Source organism: Cuculus canorus, chromosome 15 (assembly GCF_017976375.1).
Source record: "Cuculus canorus isolate bCucCan1 chromosome 15, bCucCan1.pri, whole genome shotgun sequence".
Classification (NCBI taxonomy): Eukaryota; Metazoa; Chordata; class Aves; order Cuculiformes; family Cuculidae; genus Cuculus; species Cuculus canorus.
Genome location: NC_071415.1, coordinates 12,003,528 through 12,024,571, shown reverse-complemented (window position 1 = coordinate 12,024,571; position 21,044 = coordinate 12,003,528). Strand labels below are relative to the sequence as shown.

The 21,044-nt window shown below is 48.1% G+C and overlaps 1 protein-coding gene across 1 annotated transcript; it reads left to right on the top strand.

Moving 5' to 3' along the window:
• Positions 1-2,840: 2,840 nt before the first annotated feature.
• Positions 2,841-19,070, top strand: AMZ1 (archaelysin family metallopeptidase 1). The gene is made up of 7 exons (XM_054081098.1): positions 2,841-2,905; positions 10,583-10,916; positions 11,550-11,717; positions 12,516-12,644; positions 12,985-13,148; positions 14,431-14,607; positions 18,352-19,070. Exons 2-7 carry the CDS (start codon positions 10,613-10,615, stop codon positions 18,916-18,918), a joined length of 1,509 nt encoding a protein of 502 aa, XP_053937073.1. The 5' UTR covers positions 2,841-2,905; positions 10,583-10,612; the 3' UTR covers positions 18,919-19,070.
• Positions 19,071-21,044: the final 1,974 nt, after the last annotated feature.

Genomic DNA, 21,044 nt, shown 5'->3' with positions numbered 1-21,044 from the left:
TTATCTTGATTGGAAAACACTACCATATGGAAAGGCTTTCACTTTCCCCAGTAATTTGTTCCAGCAACTAATCAACTTCATTCTGAAAAAAAATTAATGCCTATTTTCTCATTTCAATTTGTCTGGCTTCAGCCTGCAGCTGTGGGTTTGGGCCACGTCTCTTCTCTCTGGCTTAAACAGCTCTTGGGTACCTGCCTTTTCTCCTCATGGAGCTATTTATGTATCACTATAAGATTTTCTTCAGCTAAACAACAACAGTTACTTAAATTGCAGTCTTAGGCATCGGTTTAGGGATTTTTTCATTCAACTTTCCCTGAGGACGTGCTGCTCCATGAAGTTTCCTGTACTCATCTACCCAAGGCACATGTCTCTGTATTTTACATCCTTCTACAAGAAGGCAATGGATTGTAGCCTCTTTAGGAAACGCAACTTGGCATAAACAATGGAGTTTAGAAGCAGAATAATGATTGCTGCTGCTCACTGCAGATAAAGGCCACTTGTGGTGAGCATCACGTCTCTGCTGCGACCAGCTCTAATCACAGCTGAGCTAACGCTGAGTGCAGCCCTCCCTGTTCTCTTCCACTCCCTCTCTGGCCCTAACTCTCTCTCCGATTAACTGCACATTTGCCCTCTCTAACTAACTCCTGGCCATCTTCTCATCTGATTTTTGACCTCCTCCTCCTCCCTCTTCCCCTTCCCGCTGTCCTGATCTTCTCTTAATAAAGCCACTCACCTTCTAAAAAGTCAGAGAGTGAACGCGTGGCTGTTTCCTCACCCCTCGGTCTGTTCCAGCTCTCCACCTCCCTCACAGTAAGCTCTTTGGGGCAAGGAATCCCCAGCCCTTCCCGTTTTTACCCAGGATCAATGCATCATTATGAACGTTCATTAACACCACCTGTCCTGTTTACCTGTGCTGACCAGGCAGCAGTTTGGCAGCTGAGCAAAGTGTTAATTATTATATTTAAGTGCAATAAGTTTCTTAGCAAAAAAAAAAAGGCATTTTTTGTAGCATGCTGTATCATGAAGCTCATGGCTTCCTCAGAGCAGGAGCTGACTCTGGGGTCTGTATTGTTCTAAGCATGTTGATTGTGTACTTTGAGCAGCTCACAAATAGATAATTTCAGTTAATTAACACAAATAAACTCTAATTACAAGCAGCAATCAATTAAAACAGCACAGAGGGCATCCTGTGTGCTTGGGGAAGCAGCTGAAGTAGAAGATGCTGCTGCTGCAAGGCCTTAGGACTTCCTCCTGCCCACCCCACATGCTGAATCTCAGGAATGCTTCCCACAGAGGCTTTGTGAGCAGCCGCTGCTGCCAGAAGCTGCTGCTTCACCTCTCAGCCTGATTATGATAGCAGCAAATTAGGGCAATTTTTCACCAGTGATGCTGTCGGTGCCTAAAGAGCAATGCAGGTCCCGGGGATGCAGGCTGCAGCACACAGGGATGCTGTGGCACATGGTCACTTGTCACTACGGACACCTTGGCTCCTGTGGGGCATTTCTGCTGGCCCTGGCGAGGCCCTTGGTGGTGCTGGGTGCACGGGCAGCAGTTACACTACAGCTGTAAACACATTTTATTGTCTAATTTCAGTTTATGCCACTTAAGGACACGCTTGTGTCCCAGGCAGGGTATTCCTTTTTCGTTCCATCTAGGGAACGAAGGATCAAAGCACCGAAGGGATCAAAACATGAAAGCCAGAGGAAATGAAGCCAAGAAGAAATGGGAATAGAGATCCACTCCCCTAACAAAATTAACCTTTCCAAGAACAGATAATATTCCCAAATTAAAGGGCATCCTGGGACGCAGCAATGTATCCAGTTCATGTGGGAAAGATCTACTGGGCGAGGCATCAAGGCAAATGCAAACACGGAACCCATGGAGGAGACGGCATCCATCAGTTGCTGGCAGACCCACAGAACCCGTGCTCTGCTCTCCAGACACCTGCTCCTGCCTTGGTTTCTTATTAAAAGCAGAGATTAAAGGATTTTCCGTCCTTGTAGCGCTGTTGGGTTGCTCAGCCCCAGGCTTTTTGGGAATGCGCTTCCCAAAATGAGGTCTCACTGTGCTCTCGCTCCTCTCTCCCAGGCCCCACCCAGGCCCCACCGAGCCGGGAGGGACCCATTGCTGCTCCCAGAGATCCCTTTCTTGGGATCACCCAGTACCCGTTGCCCCCTCTTTCCCCCTCCCCAGTTTGTGGGGCCCTGCTCTCCCTGCACTCTGAGCTGCCCATCTCCTCAGTTTGTGGGGTCCCTGTTCTCCCACTCCCCAGTTTGTGGAGTCCCCTCTCTCCCCCTTCTCAGTTTGTGGGGTCTCACTCCCCCCTTTCCCCAGTTTGTGGGGTCCCCTCTCTCCCTCCTCCCCTTTCTCCCCTCTCCTGTCAGTGGAGTCCCTGCTCTCCCCCTCCCCAGTTTGTGGGGTCCCCTCTCCCTCTTGCAGCACCCCGACCTGCCCTATCTCCTCAGTTTGCTGGGTTCCCTCTCCCCCTCCCTGAACCCCAAGCTGCCCCATCTCCCCAGTTTGTGGGGTCCCCTCTTTCCCTCTCCCCAGTTTGTGGGGTCCCCTCTCTCCCTCCTCCCCTGTTTGCGGGGCCCCCTTTCTCCCCTCTCCCGTCTGTGGAGTCCCTGCTCTCCCCCTCCCCAGTTCGCGGGGTCCCTCTCCCCCCCGTCAGCCCCCCCCTCAGGCTCCATGGCGCCCCCCGCGGTTGCCCCTCTCAGGGGCGGGGGCGGTTCTCGGCGAATCCCGCGGGCTCCCGGCTGAGGTGCCGAGCCCCCCCCCCCCCCTTCTTTGGCTCCCCCTTCTTCTTCCTCCTCCTCCTCCTCCTCCTGCTGCCGCTCCCGGGCTCCGCTCCGCCTCGCCAGCCCCGAGCACCTCCCCGGTCTCCGCAGCCTCGGCCCGGCGGGCGGTGAGTCCCGCATCCCCCACCAGAGCATCTCGGGGTTGGGAGGTTCGGGGGGTCCATCCGACCTCGGGGTGCGGTGGGAGCCCCCCTCCCCTTCCCCTTTCTTCCCCGGGCGGGGGAGAGCACTCTCGGGGTGATGGGCACCGTCCCCGGGGATGGAGGGTCCCGCTCGGGGCATTCCCCCCCATCCCACCGCGGGGATGGGGACCCGCTGCGGGCATCCCCGGCGCTGCTCGGGGCATCCTCTCCCAGCCATGGGAGATCCCGCTCAGGGCATCCCGCGTGCCGGGGTGCGGGGGATCCCGCCTGGCGCATCCCTCTTTCCCTCCCGGGCATCAATCCCAGGGCATCATCCCCATGCGGGGCCGGGGGTGCTGCCCGGGACCCCCTCTGGAATGCCGAGCTCCCAGGGGGTGCTGGGGGCCGAGCTCGGGGCATCCTGCCCGGCACCGCCGGGGGATTCGGTCCTTCCCCACCCGCGCGATCCCCATCCCAGATCAGCGGGGTTGGGTGGGCTCAGGTGTCCCAGGAGCAGGAGCTGCTCCTGCAGCATTTCCAGAACGTGCCTTTTACCCGGCAAAGCCCCTCGCAGGCAGCGCTCTCTGTGGTTGGGCTACAGCGGACCGCTTCCAAGCCTTGGGTCTGGGGTCTGTCGTTGTCCCTGCCCAAGCTGTGCTGGCTCTGTGGCTCTGGACACTGTATTTCTTTGTGGCTTTGGACACCCTTCCTTCTGCTTGGCTGTGAAATGCACATAAACATCCCCTATCTGTCGGTGTCACTTCAAAAACACTTGATTTCTTGGGAGGAGGCTCAGCGTTACAGTGCGTTTATACGGCGCGATGAATCGCTTTTATAACGCCTGTACTTGAGGAAATATCGAAGCACAGCCATACCTGTTTGGGCATTCATCTGTATGGAAAATGCAGCCTCTTTCCTGGCTAACACTGGGGTTGTCTTGCAGAAACCATTTAGTGTGTCTAGACAAGTATGATGAAGAGCGAAGTGCCTGGAGCTGTGAATGATTAGAGCTCCGGCGTCTCTGCAGTGTTCGGTTTGCTGTACAGCGCTGATAGATGTTGCTCTGCTTGTGGGTGGTTTGGGGTCTTTGGTTAGCAAACGCGCAGGAACCAGGCAGGAGGTTGTAGAGGTTTGTCTCGTGCAAGAGCCAGGGAGGAAGGATCCAGCCCTTCATCACACGTGTCCACGGGAGAAGCATCACAGAGAGTCAAACCAGACTAGAATGAACAGAGGAAGTGCTGAAAATGATGAATAAATGGGTGATGAAAGGGAGAGGCATATTCTGGCTGCTAACTTTCTGAAGGGCAGCGCAGAGAAGTTCATGAGTGTTTCTCTGACACGTAGAGAGCCTCAAACAGAAGGCACTAAAAAAAAGGTAGCATTATGTATGAGCATAGCATAAATACAACCCTTAGAAGATTGAAACTAGGAATAATGTATGTCCTTAATACATATTCAAATGAGGAAGAGCATGTCGAAGAATGCAGGCTCTAACGTAAAACCAAATCAAGGGGAACGTGAATGTGTAGGTGTTCTCAAATACTTAAGAACACTGAAATAACTAAATAAGGACAGATGGAAAAATCTGTCTCGATCTTCAGTATTTAATGACCTTTACAAATCTAGTCTTTAATCCTGAAAACCTTTCTGCATCTGAGTCGTGCATCTGACTTGTCCAACAGTCCAAGTAAATTAAGAGGAAGATTCATGTGAGGACTGAGCCTTGCAGCAGTAACCTATCAATCCCAGTTCCAGTATGACAGGTAGATTCTCCTCCCAGTAAATGTATGTGTGAATCCCTGAAGGTTTCCACAGCACCAGGAATGACTCATTTTCAGAGAGACCACATGAAGCATCTGTTTCCTTTTGACAAACATATTCTAGAGACTTTACATATAAATATCATTGGGATCTGGCAGTGGGACAGAAGGTTTTATCTAGCTTTATGCTGTAGAACACACAAAGATCAGTGTATTGTTGCCATTTAGTGTGGAGTAAACAGAAGATGCTCCCTGTTCCTTGTGGGTACACATAGGGACATGAGCAGGTCCAGAGTGTATTTTATCCATGAGCGGAGGAGATTGATTCTGAGAAGTGCTGAGCATTCTCCAGTTCCCGTGTGGCCCCTGGGGATTGTCCCATTTCAGGTCTGAACCTGGCCGGGCAGCTTTGTTCCGACCCCAGCAGCTGAGCTTATCCGGCAGGTGAAGCCTGGCTCTGTGCAAGGAAGGAGATGGACTGGTGAGAATTTTATTTGGATCAGAGTTAAATGCTCTCGTACTTCGGTGTCCTCTCTCTGTCCCATCACACTGGACTTTCTTGCCCGCTGAGAGTTCAGCCAAGAAAAATCTCTTTCTATACATGTCAACAAATAAATAGAGAAAATTCCTTTCAGGCTGTCACCTATGTGACACTGGGAAGGACAGGCTGACCCTGGAGTAGCAATAGCAGACACCAACTGCATATCTCAGGAAAAGAGCTACTGAGCAAGTAGGGCATGTGTTGATAATTAGGGCATGTGTTGATAATAATGCTTGTTATGTTTGCTCTGGGCTTTTAATTTCTGTTTACTGGCTATGAATTTTCTGCACTATCACTGCTTGTTTACAGTGCAGCACCTACCCTCAGCAATTAATCAGCTTTAAGAGGCTCTGCTAATGTCCCTCTGACATCCGAAGAGGCCAGATAAGTGAGTCTGCCTCTAAATACTTCACAAGAGCTGTGAGGGGAAGGAGACAGAATGAATCTCCTTCTGTGCATCTGCAGGCTGCAGTGTATATGAGAGAATCAGAAGTGAAAAGGGCTCATGAGTTAACTCATTAAATAAACAACTTTGAATGACCAGCTTTAAAAAAAAAGTTAAAAAATATGTATGTTTATAAAAGTACTATATGTACAACGTTAGGACCAAATTCCATAAAATACCAGATAAATCCATTATGTACTGAATGCCCTTCTCTGGACCCGTACAAGGTAGATTTTCTGTACACCAGACTGTGTCTATCTTGTCAGAATATCCCGAATGACCTCACATTCTATGATATTGCCTTGGCTTTTGAGAATTACGGTTACCGTCAGCCCCAGGCTTTCCTATCCAAGAAAGCAATGTCAATGTAATAGAGAATAAATCACATATCTGTGAATTACAAAAAGAATAATTCATAGGTAATTTTCAATTACAGAGAATAATTTATAAGTGTCTGATTTGCAAAGAGAATAATTTATGTGTAACCTGAACTGCATGTAAAGCTCATTACAGGTTACTGTGAGAAAGGGACTATACCGACTGCTCAGCTGTCACGTGCTGAGACAGGGTTTTGAGGGCATTTCTTGTGAAAACATCCATCATGAAGAAATCCACCCAATTCCCTAGTAAAAAGATTTGTGCAATATGCTCAATTGGATCTGAAACCAATCTGAAACCAACTCTACATGTTACCAAAAGCCAGGCATATGGCCCGTGTTGTCCTTGGAGCTCCTACCTCACATCATGCACCCCAAGAAGAAAGGCCACAGCTGGGCTCCTATAGCGTCATCGTTGGACAATGCTGTCCCCAACAGCAGACAAGGAGCCGTGTGACAAAACCTTTGGGTTCTGTGTATCCCACTGCACTGCCTGGATGTGAGAATGAATGATACGGAAGATATGAATAACGGAAAGGAGAGGGAGGTCTCCATAAACCGTGTTAGGATTCCCGGCACAAGCTGGCTCCTTCCCTGCCCTGTTAGGGACCCCGTGGGTGCCGGGAGGGCAGAGGCACGTGTTTCCTACTGCACAGACAGGCATTGCTCCTTTGTACAATCCAATGTGGTTGTTCCTTGTTTTGGAAAAAATACAACATTAGCAAATATCTGCAAGATGGAATGACAAAATTGGGAATAGGATGCCTTTTTTTCTCGTGGTAAAAGTAGAGAATGGCACATCAGTGGATGTGGTAAGTGCCTCCATTTGCAGCAGATCTTTAAATGCTTATTTTGCTTAAAGCATTTCCTCAAGTGCAACTACAAGTTTTAAATAAACAGAGTTTAAATAAACAGACTTTCTCCTCCTCAGGACTTGCTAATCAAGTCCTACAGCTTGTCATTAAACAAAGGGCCAAATTGACTCCTTTTTTGCTTTAAAGACATGATATCTCCTTCCTACATACCTGAAGGGCAGAAGGATGCACTCATGCTTCCACTCCTTCGTTAGCATATCGACATCTTAAAAACTGAGGGCAAAAAAAACCCCAAGCTCAAGTGCCATTCCCTCCTGAAGCACTGGATCAGGGAGTTATACAAGGCACCCTCAACACAAGAGCTTAAATTACAAAACCCTTTTGCACTACTTCAGTTAATGAAATGCTATATCCATATATTAGCTCCAGCACAAATAACATCCACTACAGTTAATGTCGTAAAACGCTTTTGGTTTGTTTTTTTTTTTAAAACTGCTGAAGTTGTCCATAAAAATGTTCTGAAGCATTAATTTTGCCTAGTGAAATATTTTAGAAAAGCTTGGTAAAGAGAATTAATTGTGTTGGATTAGGAGACCGTAATGGGTGGCTGCTATTCTATCAGAAGCAAAACTAAAGTCTCCAGGAGATGGAGGCACGCGGTGCTCCAGACAGTGCGTTGCGAGTGAATGCTTGTGCTTGAGCTTTCAAACCACTAAAGCATAATCATGGACATCCTTGGGTGTGGTGGGCATCACAAAACACCCATGGTCATAGCTGGGACTGTCTGGAGCTGAGTGAATGTCCCCTTTTAGGAAGCCTTTAGGAACAATGTATATCCCATAGCTTTGGGTACGCACTGTATTCCATAAGAGAGCCTGGGGACACACACACTACAAGACTGTGCGCTCATTGTATCTGCGCTTGCATACATTCACTCTTTGCTACTTCATAGTAAGAAAAGAAAAATCCATTCAATTTCTACCCAGCCGCTCCTCCCCCAGACCCACACTCCGTTTATTGCCAGGAAGCGCTGCTGGAAGAGGCTCGTGCTTCTCAGAAACCTTTTTTGACAAGATCACTCTCAACCCAAACCAAGTGCAAACTCTCTCCTTGATTTCCTTGGGAGCGGTAGGCAGTCAGTAGCTCACAGGATCACATGCTCAGTCATTTTAATATTCTTAGTAGTTTCCAAGTGTAAGTTCTGAAGGAAAACGATGCCTGTATTTAAAGTTTGTGCAGAACAAGTGAAGTCTTGGCCCCAGCCCAAGGCAAAATTCCTGGTGACCTCCATAGAGACAAACTCTCACTTCATCCTCCCAAATCTGGAAGCGAGTCAGCAGTGCAGAGATTTGGGTGACAAAGCACACAAAATTCTCACACAAACTCTTATTGCTAGTTGTAAAAAACAGCAGAAGTGATTTGGGCATTTTTTTGGGCAATAAGAGGAGGTGGCGGAGGAAGCATCGCAGGTTTTATTTCTAAACTATGGTTGGATTAGATCCCTTGTACCACTTCAGATCCCACCGTGCTCTCTGCTGTCAGCCTTTAATGCTAGCAAAACACAAAGCTTGTGAAAATAAAAGAAAACTGCTTACCTGCTCCCTCTCCTAGGCTGTACCCTTAGGGCTGAGAAAGATCATATAAACTGAATCTTTTTAAGGACTGCTTATACGTACACGTATCTTCCCAAGGGTTAGATGTAAAGAAATTCAATGTTAATTTTAATGGGCTGCCGTGTTTCTCTTACAGTGCAAAGTACCAGAGCCTTCACTGTGTAACTGAGGGAAGTCCTTGGCTCGCTGTTGTTTAAATACAGAATTTTCTTGTTATATTGCTGTCCTCAAGGGCTACTGAATGTCACTTACCTGACAGTCCAGCTCTGGAATCCTCAACATAAGAAGCATATGGAGCTGTTGGAATGGGTCCAGAGGAGACTACTAAGATGACCCGAGGGCTGGAGCACCTTCCCTATGAGGACAGGCTGAGAGAGTTGGGGTTGTTCAGCCTGGAGAAGAGAAAGCTCCAAGGAGACCTTATAGCGACCTTCCAGTACCTGGAGGAGCTACAAGAAAGCTGGAGAGGGACTATTTACAAAGGCTTGTGGTGACAGGACTAGAGGCAATGGGTATAAGTTGGAGAGGGACAGATTTAGACATAAGGAGGAATTTCTTCACTATGAGAGTGGTGAGACACTGGCCCAGGTTGCCCAGGGGAGTCGTGGCTGCCCCATCCCTGGAGGTGTTCAAGGCCAGGTTGGATGGGGTCTTGGAGCCCCTGATCCAGTGGGAGGTGTCCCTGCCCATGGCAGGAGGTTGGAACTGGATGATCTTTAAGGTCCCTTCCAAACCAAACTATTCTATGATTCTATGACAGAGTGAGGATACAGACCTACTTAAGTCATAGACTTAACCAGTTCCTTCCTAAAGGTATTTCACCTCTATTTTCTCTGAGTGAATGGTGTCATTATAATGGTGATGATCAGCAGCTGGTATGTTTCCTTATCCACCTGAAAAGCTTGCCTGGCTTCTTTTAGTTTAGTATTAACTTGCCTGAAGATAATACTTCCTAGAAACTCAATGCTTTTGTGCATATATACCTGTGCATTTTTCATTCTGCCCTATACAGGTGGAGTGCTTACCTGTGGTAGGCAGCTTTGCCCAAAGTAATGCTCTCAAATGCTTATACTTGGCATGATCTCCTTACAAAAAATTACTGTCCTTGGAAAAATCCTGGATTAGCCATAGGGTTTCACTTAGTTTCATCTTCCCTTTTCCCAAGACATCTACTGGAATCTTCCTAGGTGCACAAACCACAACGGTAAACAGCTTCCTGACTTCTGGAGCTCTGGGAAATGCTGGCCTCAGAAAGAACCCTGGAGAGGATATTTCTGGGATGCTCCAACTTAATTTCTCTCTGCTGCAGGGTTTTATTTGCTCTTTATTTACTACTCTACATCATCACCAGCATTCTTGATGAAAACATGGTGTGACATGAAGTTATTCATGAAGTGACATGATGGCAATGGGCCCGTACATATCTTGCTAGAGAGGCAGCACAGCAGACGCTGATCTCACACACCCTGTCCCACCTGTGGATCAGGCTGGGCAAACCTTCTCACATCTTGCAGCCTGGCAAGGGCACTGTGAGCTGGCAGATGCCCTGCGTTGATACCTGACAGTAAGGATTAAAAGCTGTTAGAGGAAATTGTCAGTGGTGAGTGGCTGGTGTCAGGCAAGTCAGGATTTTAGGCTCCTGGTAGAAAAATTTAGACCAAGACCTACCTCTTCTTTCCTACACCTTTGAGAGCCCCAAGCAAAAAGCAGCACTGCCTTTTGACAGTGCATGAGGACCAGTGGAGCCAGCTGGTATCCGCTGAGGTGTTTCCTGTGTTATTGGGACTTTGGGATGGAGCACCGAAAAGAAAAAAAAAGAATAAAAATCAAACTATCTGCTTTAATCTAGATATCTGGTAGCAATAACGGAGCTATGCATTCTTGAGCACCATCTACTGGTACACTGTCCATAGACCAGTGACACACACGCAGATGTAGAGCGCCCTATAACAGCTGCTCTCATGTAAACCCTCCTGGCCAGTGGTAGGCACAGCGTTTACAGGCTTGCAGTCAAACCTGAGATCGTAGGGCAAACTGCTCCAAGAGCAAAGCCTGAGAGTTTCTGGGTCCCTCACGAGGCCACGTGCTGATGGTTGTATCCCCTCCTGCAGGCAGTGCCAGAGCTGGTGGGTGTCTTCGCGATGCTGCAGTGCAAACACGCTCAGGAATTCAGCTTCGGGCCCCGGGCTCTGAAGGACGCGCTCATCTCCACCAACCCAGCCCTGCAGGAGCTCTATGCCAAAGCTTTCTCCAGGGCAGAGAAGCTGTTCCTCTCGGAAGCCTACAATCCAAAGAGAACGCTTTTCTGCACGTTACTTATCCGGACGGCTTTTGACTGGCTCCTCAGCCACCCCGATGCTCCCGAGGACTTTGAGACATTCTATCACGCCATGCTGCGGAGGAAGCAGAACTTCTATCGAAAGCACATTTACCTGCAACCTATAGGTAATGTGGGCATCGTCACTAAACCACTGAGAAAGATACGTGAGGGAGGCGGGTGGTGCTGAACACTAACATCTTCTTCTAAGGACTAACCTGCAAAATGCAACTGTCATAGCAAAGATAAGTCTGTAACACTGATGGCTCTGCCGTGCATGCCCCCAGTCCAGAGCTACGTGCTGTGATGACAACCATCAGTATAACTCTCCTGTAAATGCCATGTGTGCCCCTGGGTGAGACTTGCTATGAATATATGTATGCATGCATACATATGCATCGTTATGTAAAACAATGCTGGGTAAAAGAGCATTTCTGGAGTTTCATGCATGATGGTTCATTAAAAACATCCACCCGTTCTCACAGTCATCTTTCAGTACAACTTAAATAGGAGACAACCTTTCTAACACATCTGCTCTGCTAATGAGAATGTACGAGAGCCCCAAGCCTCCTCCCAGAAAGAGCCCCCTCCATATCTGTATTAGCATCAAGAGATGTCTGCCACATCCCAGAGTAAGCAATTAACTTTAGAACGAACCAGCCTTCCTCTTCCCCATCGCTGCAGCCAGCCCCACACAACCCCTTCGCACCTTATGGTTCACCCTAGCTTTAAGGAACTGATAACGGAGCTTCTCTTCTTAGACTTAATTGAAGGACCTGCCGGACTCTCGTTGCTGGATTCTCTCCAGAGCTGTGTTGAGTCTTTCTTCCTGGGTCTCCGTGTGAAGTGCCTTCCCTCCATCCCCATCTCTTCCATTCACTGCTGCTACCGCCACAGCCAGGACACGGACAGGGTGCAGCTTCATGCAGGTGAGAACCTGGGAACGGGGAGCATGGAGAGACAGCAGCTTGGCACACGGGCACAAACCCTCCCTTAGGAAACGCCTGAAATAGCTCTTCTTTGCCTGAGTCGGGAGGGGATGAGGAAGGGAGTGAAAAGGGAGAAATCCTGTTCCCATGGAAAACCCAGAACTTTGAGCTTGGAAACAGGAAAAAAACCCACGGTGACTTTCATCATATTTTCCTCCACTGTTTGTATTTTTCTGTGCTATTATGTTTAGGTCCAGCTCTGCAAAAAGATCAGATCAGCTCCGCGGGAAGGCATTGTAGATTTGGTGTAGTCTGAGTTCTCCCAACTCTTGTCCAGAGCCAAAATAAATTAGTGGCCTGGGTGGTGCAGATGGGGAATTCGTGGGCCTTTCATGTTAGGAAATTTGGGTTCAAGTGTCACACAGCTCCCCAGGGAAATGGGTTTGTCTGCTGCCAGACTCATGCTGCACAAACATCCATCAGGAACAAGCTGTTTGCAGGTACTGTGGGCAGCGTGTGCTTAGCACAGACCCAGCACTGCAGTGATGTGGCTGCTCCAGCTCAGGTCTGAAATGCTCTGCTTTGTTTGAACTCTGTACTCAGCACCACTTAAAAAGCCAGCTCTGCTCCTACTCTGGTTTGAGGGGTTGGGCTACACAGCCATAGTTCTCCACCTGAGGTGCTGAATCCAGTAGCTCTGTCTGTACGTGGTTTGGATTACATCCTCCTCCAGAAATTCTGGCTCTTGCATGCCTTCTAGGGATGTTTCATTTTAATGAACATCTTGTATTTGTCCAGATGGGATCCTGAATTTCCTGAAGAACAACAAACCCATGGATGCTCTGTGTGTCCTTGGACTCACTCTGCTGGACCTCTACCCGTGTGAGACCTGGAGCTTCACATTCAGCAAATTCCTGCCAGGACAAGGTAGGATTAGTGCCCCATGGTTTCCTAGCACAGGATGCAAATAAGGCAGCACTGCACCAAAAAGTCTTCTCTGGGAGACTGTAATAGCCAAATCTTATCCTTAACATTTTATTCACTCCCTGATAAAAGGAACGAGGGCTCCCCAATTTAAAATAAGGAGAGTCAGAGCTCCTGGTCCAGTCAAAGGTACCTGAGGTCCTACAGACCTTTTGCGGTGTGTCTCATCTCATCCTGTGTGCTCAACAGGACTGTGCTACAACAGCTTTCTTTTCATGCTGCCTAAGCTGAGACGCAGGCGTGAGAGAGATGATGCCTATCATGCACGCGCTTCTCTTTACAGAAGTGGGAGTCTGCAGCTTTGCCAGGTTTTCCGGGGATTTCCCTCAGGCTGGCTGTAGTAGCTTGGATCCACTCACACAGAAAGAACGGGTATGCGAAGCCAGCAAAGAAACCAGAGACCGGACAATGCCGTTCAGTGCCCAGGAGATGGTCCAGTGCTGTAAGGTAGGACCAGCAGTCTCCTGCACTCCATATTTCTTTCCACGTAGGGTTAAATACTTCAGGGCTGGGCATCTTTTAGCCCAGTGAAGCAGGCATGAGGCTCCCAGAAAACACAGGCAATCACAGGTAAGTCCACACAAAGTCCTAAAAAGCTTATATTTTAGTGCACTGCATAGACACCTCTTATGCCCTTTGAGAGAACTCTAGTATCACCTGTATAGGGATGCTATAGGATTTGCTTTATGCCATGCAAGAACACAGACAAAATCCCTGCCCAGCTCCCACGCTCATGCTTGGGACATCTCAGTATTTTGCTGTTCAGGCAGCGCACAGACAGAATGACCTGTTAGCTGATCACGTACTCACCATGTAGAGTTGTGTGGTAACCGATGGAAGGGGAAGGGGCAACTGTGTCTTCTTTAGACATTGATATCCATAAGGGGAGAGGGCGGCTTGCCAGATCTGCTTTACATGGATGGATGTGAAAAATCCCTTAGACAAGTTTGTGCATACGTTTATACACAGATGCCCTTAAACCCCATCCATCTCCAACACAGCCAGTTTATGAGTGCTGTCCTACCTCATCCCAGCACCTCCCCTCTATGCCAGCTCTACTTCTAGCATTTCTCCCACAGGCAGCCCATGTGGAGCAATTTCTGTCTGCCTCCCCTGGTATTTGCTTGGGATTTTTCTAGTGTGAGGTCTCTTCCTGGAGTCATTTCAAATGATGTTAGGTGGCAATGGAAGGAGGAGGGAAAATCCTCCATCCTCAGTCTTCCCACAGATGCCAAGTCCTAACACAGTCATGCTTGGCCATCTGACTCCTGCTCAGTTTTTGCTTTGGCACAAACGTTTACAGCGTCTGCTTTGGAAAGACTCAGATCTGTTATTGCCAATAGCTTCTTACAGATTTCTCACATGGACCGTGCTGCCCTTTTCAAGCCTCTATTCGACTTGTTTTTTCCTTTAAAAAGCACAACACAGTCCTTGAGGAAGACAGTGATCACAGCACTGCCCTAGAGCTCTGAATGTGCTATCTAGAGGGTTTTCCCACAGCTCCTTCTCAAAAAACCACACTTCTCTACTGAAGAAAAATAGATGTTGGGGTACCTGGGAAGAAGGGAATCACATTCCCTTTTCACCTTGGAAAAGCCTAGGCTGGAAATCTGCCAGGTCTGAGCAATGAGCTGGTTAGACTTTTCGACAGTGGAGAATGTGGAACAGCAGAGGAGAGGGCAGTAGAAACAGGACTGATCGTTTACCCCTAATTTTTGCTTTCCTGAAGGTGACCTGTCATGAGATCTGCCACCTGATGGGGCTGGGAACCTGCCGCTGGCTGCAGTGCATCATGCAGGGTGCGCTGAGCCTGGATGAAGCCCTGCTGCGGCCCCTGGAGCCATGTCCCATCTGCCTTCGGAAGCTGCAGCACGTTGTGGGCTTCAAACTTGTGGAGCGCTACAGGGTGAGAGACAGATCCACCAGCCCTTCCTGGAGCAAAGGGGACGTAGCAGGGAGCAGAGTGGTTCGCTCCAAAACGCGGTGCTAAACGTGTTGTAGCCGTGCGTTAAACGCAGATGAACGCAGATGCTGCTCTTGGTGCAAGGTGCTGAGGGAATGCTTACACCTAAATAAGGGGGGTGTTGTGCACAGGGCTGATGAGTAGTGTAGCACTTTATAGAAGCTGTAGGGCTTCTGGCTGTTCACAACAAGGGACAGTGCAACAGTTCAACCACATTTGGCTACTTCCAAAAGTGAGGCGGGGGAGGACAGGCAGATTTCAAGCCAGAGCAGCAGTGAGACCACAGCGATTCGCACATCTATGCCCTGTCCTATGTGCCACCGTGGATTTCTGCCTCTCTGGTGCTGCTGGTAACAGGGAGAAAATTACAAAGCAGGTTCTTTGCTGCAGTTTTTCAGTTTAAAGATATGAAAAAGGATCCCAAATTTTTACTCTCTATTAAGTGGAGAGTCCCAGACTCATCTTTTGCCTCTTCTCTCCCACCCACAGAACCACTAACACCACATTTAGAAAACATCAGGAATAATACTAAGACACCCTTATCTCTAGAAAGATTTTTCTACCTATGTTATCTGAAAAGCTGGACTCAGTAGCTAAAAGGCTTGTGGAATATAAATAATTTCACCATTCTCACTCAGTACCCTATCTTCTCCCTGGTTATAATTCCTGGCTGACACACATCATGTTCAGAGACAGGAATTTCCACAGCTGCTTATTTTAAAGTCTGTGGGTAGTATTTGGAACAAGATACGTACAAAATAAGAATGGGGATGCCTCTAGTTTCATTCAGCTTGGAATCAGACGCACAGAAGCACAGCAAAGCCCACAGGGGAAAGCCACACGTATATGATTTTGCTGCTGGTCTGCGTGTCTGTGGTGGTGTCAGACCCATCTGATTCTGTCTGTTGTTCAGTCCCTGCTTTAACCCAAGAGGTGCCTAAATTGCTCAGAACACCAGAGGAATAAACTCTGGTTTATTTAAACACCTGACCTGTCAGCATCCCGCTATTGCTTTCTAGGAGAAAGCTGCCATCTACATTAAGCTTTTCTAGAAAAACACTTTTTTCCTTTATACTCACAGTAAAACTATGGTAGTTGGCTCAGCAACCCCTGGAACCCGCAAATACAAACCTGAGAAAAGGATATACTTGCCAAATGTCACACCTGCTTCCCTGATGAGGAAAAACAGTGAGATGTAGTACAAATTAATATCAAAAAAGATGTGATAATCTCTGTAAGAGGTTTTGCTATAGCATTGAGAGAGGGGATGGAAATGCCAGAGGTTAATTAAATAGTTAAGGAACCTTAACAACAGCAGAAAGCACAAATCACTCAGAGACAATACCAGACAGCAAAGTTACCAGGTAAGCATGTTTAAGAGGTTGTGGCTGGCCAAGTGCGACTCTGAAGTCACATTTCCTTTCGGAAAACCAGCACAGATCCCCACCTGCCACATAACAGCCCCAGACATTCGTAATAAATATAGGAAATGCCAGACACAAAGCTGTTCCCGGCCAGGGGCAGGGAACGCTAAAGTCTGCGACGGAGACCTGATTACGGGCAGAAGAGCATGCGGGACAGGAAACCAGTCCTTATGCAGGAGGAAGGGACCCTTAATTTATTTGTCTGAATCGCACTCAAACGTACTCCATTTTCCCATCACAGCTGTTTACTCCAGCGTGAGTCATCTTGAAAACTGAAAGCAAATCAATTCTCATGGTGTTTCCCCACCACAACCCTTTCCACCTGCTGCTTCTGCAGCATCGCAGGCTGTTCTGCACGTACCACCATGGTTAATTTGCAACGGCTGCACCGCAGAGAAAAACGGTGCTCAAGCTGCTCTTTGAGGCCGGGTGAGCTACATCCTTGCCGTGGTGGTCGCTGCGGTGTCTGCTCTCAGTGCAGCGTGTTTGCACTGCTGGGGGGGATGACAGCGCTGCCATGGCAGAGGGGTTTGAAAAGCTTCCAGTGCCAAACCTGCACTCCCTCGAGGTTTCAAACAAATTTAATTCCTAGTCACTTACTTGGGGTGGGCTTCCACTTCAAATGCTCTTGACTGCAGGTAAACTAAACCCGTGAACAGGTTTTCCTCTTCTAGTTAAATAGGAGATTATAAAGAGAGGTTTGCAGCCCTACAAACCCTTCCCAAATTCGAATCAATAAACCACCCCAAATTGGAGAGACAGGAAAGATTTGGGGGTTTTGGTAGTGATCTTAAGTAAATCATCCCCTCCTCCTTTTGCTTTAAATAATCCAGGTGTACTGTTTGAACATCCTCACCTCCATAGCCTTTACTCTTCTCGGGAATGAGGCTAAGTGGCACTTGTGATTCCTCCCCAGATTCACCAGTTTTGGGTATTTTGAGGCATTAAATCATGGGCTCATTGCAGCTTTCAAATGGCTTTGCTGTCCCCTTCTCAAGTCTGGCTCCTATTGCAGCTTCTGGTGCCTTCTTTGTTTTTATAAACCCAGAGGAAGGGAAGGGCTCTTGGAGGTGGGATGAGGCAGGAGAAAAGTTGTCCCTTTACATTTTTTCTTGCCCCAGAAGGAGGGGGCAGGGTGAATTAACTTAGCTGAAAGAGTCTATTTTATTCTTGTATGAAATTCTTCCCTGAGGCTTCATGCACAGACTGAAATGAGAAACAGGGCCGATTTCTCCCACCCACTCAATTTGAGCTCTTTATCCTTTCTGTCACTTGCCTGAAGAGAGAGCAATAGAGGAGGGAAGGGGGGAGGAAACAGCAGGATGCTGCGGCAGAAAGGGGCTCTGTAGGGCTGGAAGTCTCCTGCCCGCTTCTCAAACACCACAGCTCACCCTGAGCTGAGCCCATAGGGACCCAACACAGCAGCTGGTGCACCAGGGGCTACAGCCCAGATGAATACTCCAACTATCGCTGCTGTTTCCCGAGGCAGTCGTGGGGCTTTGCAAAGCCATCAGCTGGAAGCTGCATGAAGCAAAGATGAAGAAATAGGCCACGTGGATGTAAAAAAGCAGACAACCTCCCACTCCAGCCAGGGCACGCCAACGAGGCAGACAAGGAGATTGCCTTCTATCCAGTGATAACTGGAGTACTGCAATTCGTTCCCCAATGCATAAGAAACAGGTTGCTTCTGGCACATTTATATGTGCCCCATTGTGGCATTTACTACTTAAGAATGAAATTGTCTCAGACAATTTCCCTTCATTAATTCTTTCCTGAAGCCTGGCCTTCCCACTTATGCATTTCAGCTGAAGAGGGGAAGAGGTATTCTTAGAAGTAAAATGCACATTACCACAGGAGTTAACGACATGGTGAAACAAGATTCTCCAGAACTACCTCAGGAGCTTTTATAATGACAGCTTCCTCTAGAGAGGCATTGAATTGGCTCTCGCTGAGATCATATCCACACAGCGAGGAGTGAATTTGTGCCATTTTTCTCCTGCCATCTTCACTAATAAGGCAGATACAGTCCACATCTGACTGGGGCAGACCTGCCTCGGATGTCCTGCCTCCAAAAAAATGTGGCAGGACAAAGTCCTGCTTTGTAGGGTGACCATGAATTGTCTGAGCCCATCTTCTGGCAGAGAGGATCTTGGCCTCTGCAGCTGAGCCACTCAAGATAGATAGGCTTACCTGACAAACACTGGTAAAGTTGTACCTGTCTCTTCTCATTCTCTAACGTGAAACTTTTGTCTTCTTGCCACAGAAACTCTATGCTTGGACACAGACTGTGTTGTCCACGTGGCCAAGGCAAGAGTCGGCAGACCTGTCCACCTCAGAGGACATCCTTCCATTCAGCTCAGATTCTGGGATGTGCTGCGAGAACGACTCCGAGGCTGTGACCTCCTTGTCTGAGCCACTGACACCAGACACTTGCAGCCAGGCTGCCTCCATCAGCCAGGAGCTGGAACAGGACGAGCATTCTTGTTTGTTGGCGGAGGCCCACAGCCAGCCCAAGCTTGCTAGGCCCAAGTCCACAGATATCATTAAAGATTATGAATTGTGGCTGGAGACCTGCATCGCTGCCCTGGAGAGGAACGTCTCTGAGGAGGAACTGGCTCAAGTAGACAAGACTGTGGATGCCCTGGCTAAGTGGGAAATGTTTACAGGACAGCTGCCTGCTATGAAGAAGGACCTACCCTTTGCTAAGGACAACACAGGGCTACGAAAAGTTCTTGGAGACAAATTTTCCTCCTTGCGAAGGAAACTGAGTTCCAGAAAACTGTCCAAAGGGGAATCGTCCCCTCATCGTTGGCGGTGGGAGGAAAACTAGGCAGAGTCTGTCTGCCTTGGGTTGGGCCAGCTTGGCTCCCATAGCTTTGGTTACGTTACTGCCCTGCTTCTGACCTTTCCCACCACAAGTTGTTGCTTTCAGGGAGAAACAACAACACCCCACAGGAATAAAAGTTGTTTCTTTTTCTGAGATCGCTAACATATTTTTGCTGTGATCAGTTGTTCTCTGAGGGATTTTCCTGTGCTGGTCTAAGTGACAGCATGACTCTAAACCCATGCCCAATTCTATGTAGGCACTTGTATTCTCATGCCCTATTTTTTTTCAGTCTGATGTCAGCCAGGAAGGGGTCTACGCTAAACATGTTCACAACAGAAGCTTGGTCCATCCAAACAAATGCAAATTAAACCAAGGCACAGATATTATTTCTCCCTCTCCATTTCCCCCCCTCCATACCAAACGCTCATCTCCATCCTGTTGCTGCCTCATCAGCATCGCACACAGCCGAGGCCGACAGACTCATGCCGAGTAGGGGGTAGAAGTGGAGGAGGGTGAGCACAGAGTCGGTGAGCAGAGCAGAAAGCTCCGTGGCAGCTCATCTGCCATAAAGCACGGTGCTAGTGCAACAGCTGTCTTGGGGGACACTCCGGGGGATCTCCAGAGTTGCTTCAGTTCAAAGCAAGCCAGGCTTGGAGCCATGAGCTGTAACTGCTCGCATCCTCTGTAGATTGGCACAAGAGAGAAACACTTTGAAAACATGCACACATTTGTTGATTAACTTAAAAAGGGGAAACTACGCATGCATTTCTCTTTCTCTGCCTTGAAAAGTTAGCACCCGGGCCCTTTCCCTCTTCTCCACTCTTAAGTCCCAGTGAACAGCAACGGGTGCTGTGCTGGCACCAGGAGCTGCAGAGCTGCCTCCCCAGTGCCAGGAACGCCATTCTGCTCCATCTGTTTATAGACGGAACTCAAGGGGATAACGGGTTTTCGAGCTCCAACAGCAGCACGCCGGGAGAAGGCTGACCCTCTCCAGTCTCAGTTCACTCAGACCTCAGCACTGATAACATTCTTCAGCTCACAGCTACACGGCCATTCTTCAAGTTTCTCCTATCTAAAAATATCAGCAGGTAGGACTGAGTCCATTTCAGCCAGGAGAGGAGAGAGGATGTTTCTCCTTGGAGAAGTTTATAGCTTTGACTTCCCTGAACACTTGCCCTGCACACTTTGAGGGCCTCGACCCATGCAGTAACCCTGCAATGCATTTTTTGAGTGGGAAGGGAGAGGATTCTTGGAAAATATTTGAGAAAAGCTTGAGATTTATACGTGCAGGTTAAGTAGAAAAGATGATCTCGTAATAAATTCATCTGGATTCCAGAAATAAAAGCAACTTCACATCCGCATGATTCACACAGGGAGAAAAACGGAGTTCTGGCTTCAGGACTCATGACGGCAATTCCTGGAAAACTTTTTTCCAGGCTGTATGCCTGGACTGTGAGCAAGCGCGGTGCAGCAGAGCCACTGCTGCCGCCCTCTCCCGGCAGCCTCAAAGGCAAAGAGGTTCTCATCCAAGACATTCTTCCCAGCAGTGATTTTCCAAACAAATCCTACTTGAATTACAAATCCATGTACTGCCCCGTACTTTCGCAGTCGTTGCCTTAACAGATTTACTATTTTAAGCAAGAGATTACTTTTTGTTCAGCCTTGTTTGCTCTTACTTGATTCTGCACTGAATCATTGGGCTGAACTTCAGAAACTTTCCAGAAAGAGCCCATAAATTCAGGATGACAATATTGCCTAAGGGAAAGAGGGATAGAAATCATAACAAAGTACAAAGACAACAGAAAAGAAGTGGCACAGAAACAATCTGAACTGCTGGCAGAAGGCACAGATAGGAAACTCCCTACATGACGCTTGGATTATAGGCTCATGTTAACTCTGTTGTGAAAGCATGAATTCCTGCTGAAGAGTTGGTGCTTATCAATAAAGTATTTTTGACAACATCACTGACAGGACCACTGCTTAGCAGCTCAGCTTGTCCAGAATTGCTCCAGGTAAGAAATAAATGAGCATGGCAACTCAGAGCTTCACCTGCTTGTGTGGGCAGCTCATAGAACCATAGAATAGTTTGGGCTGGAAGGGGCTTTAAAGATCATCCAGTTCTAACCCAC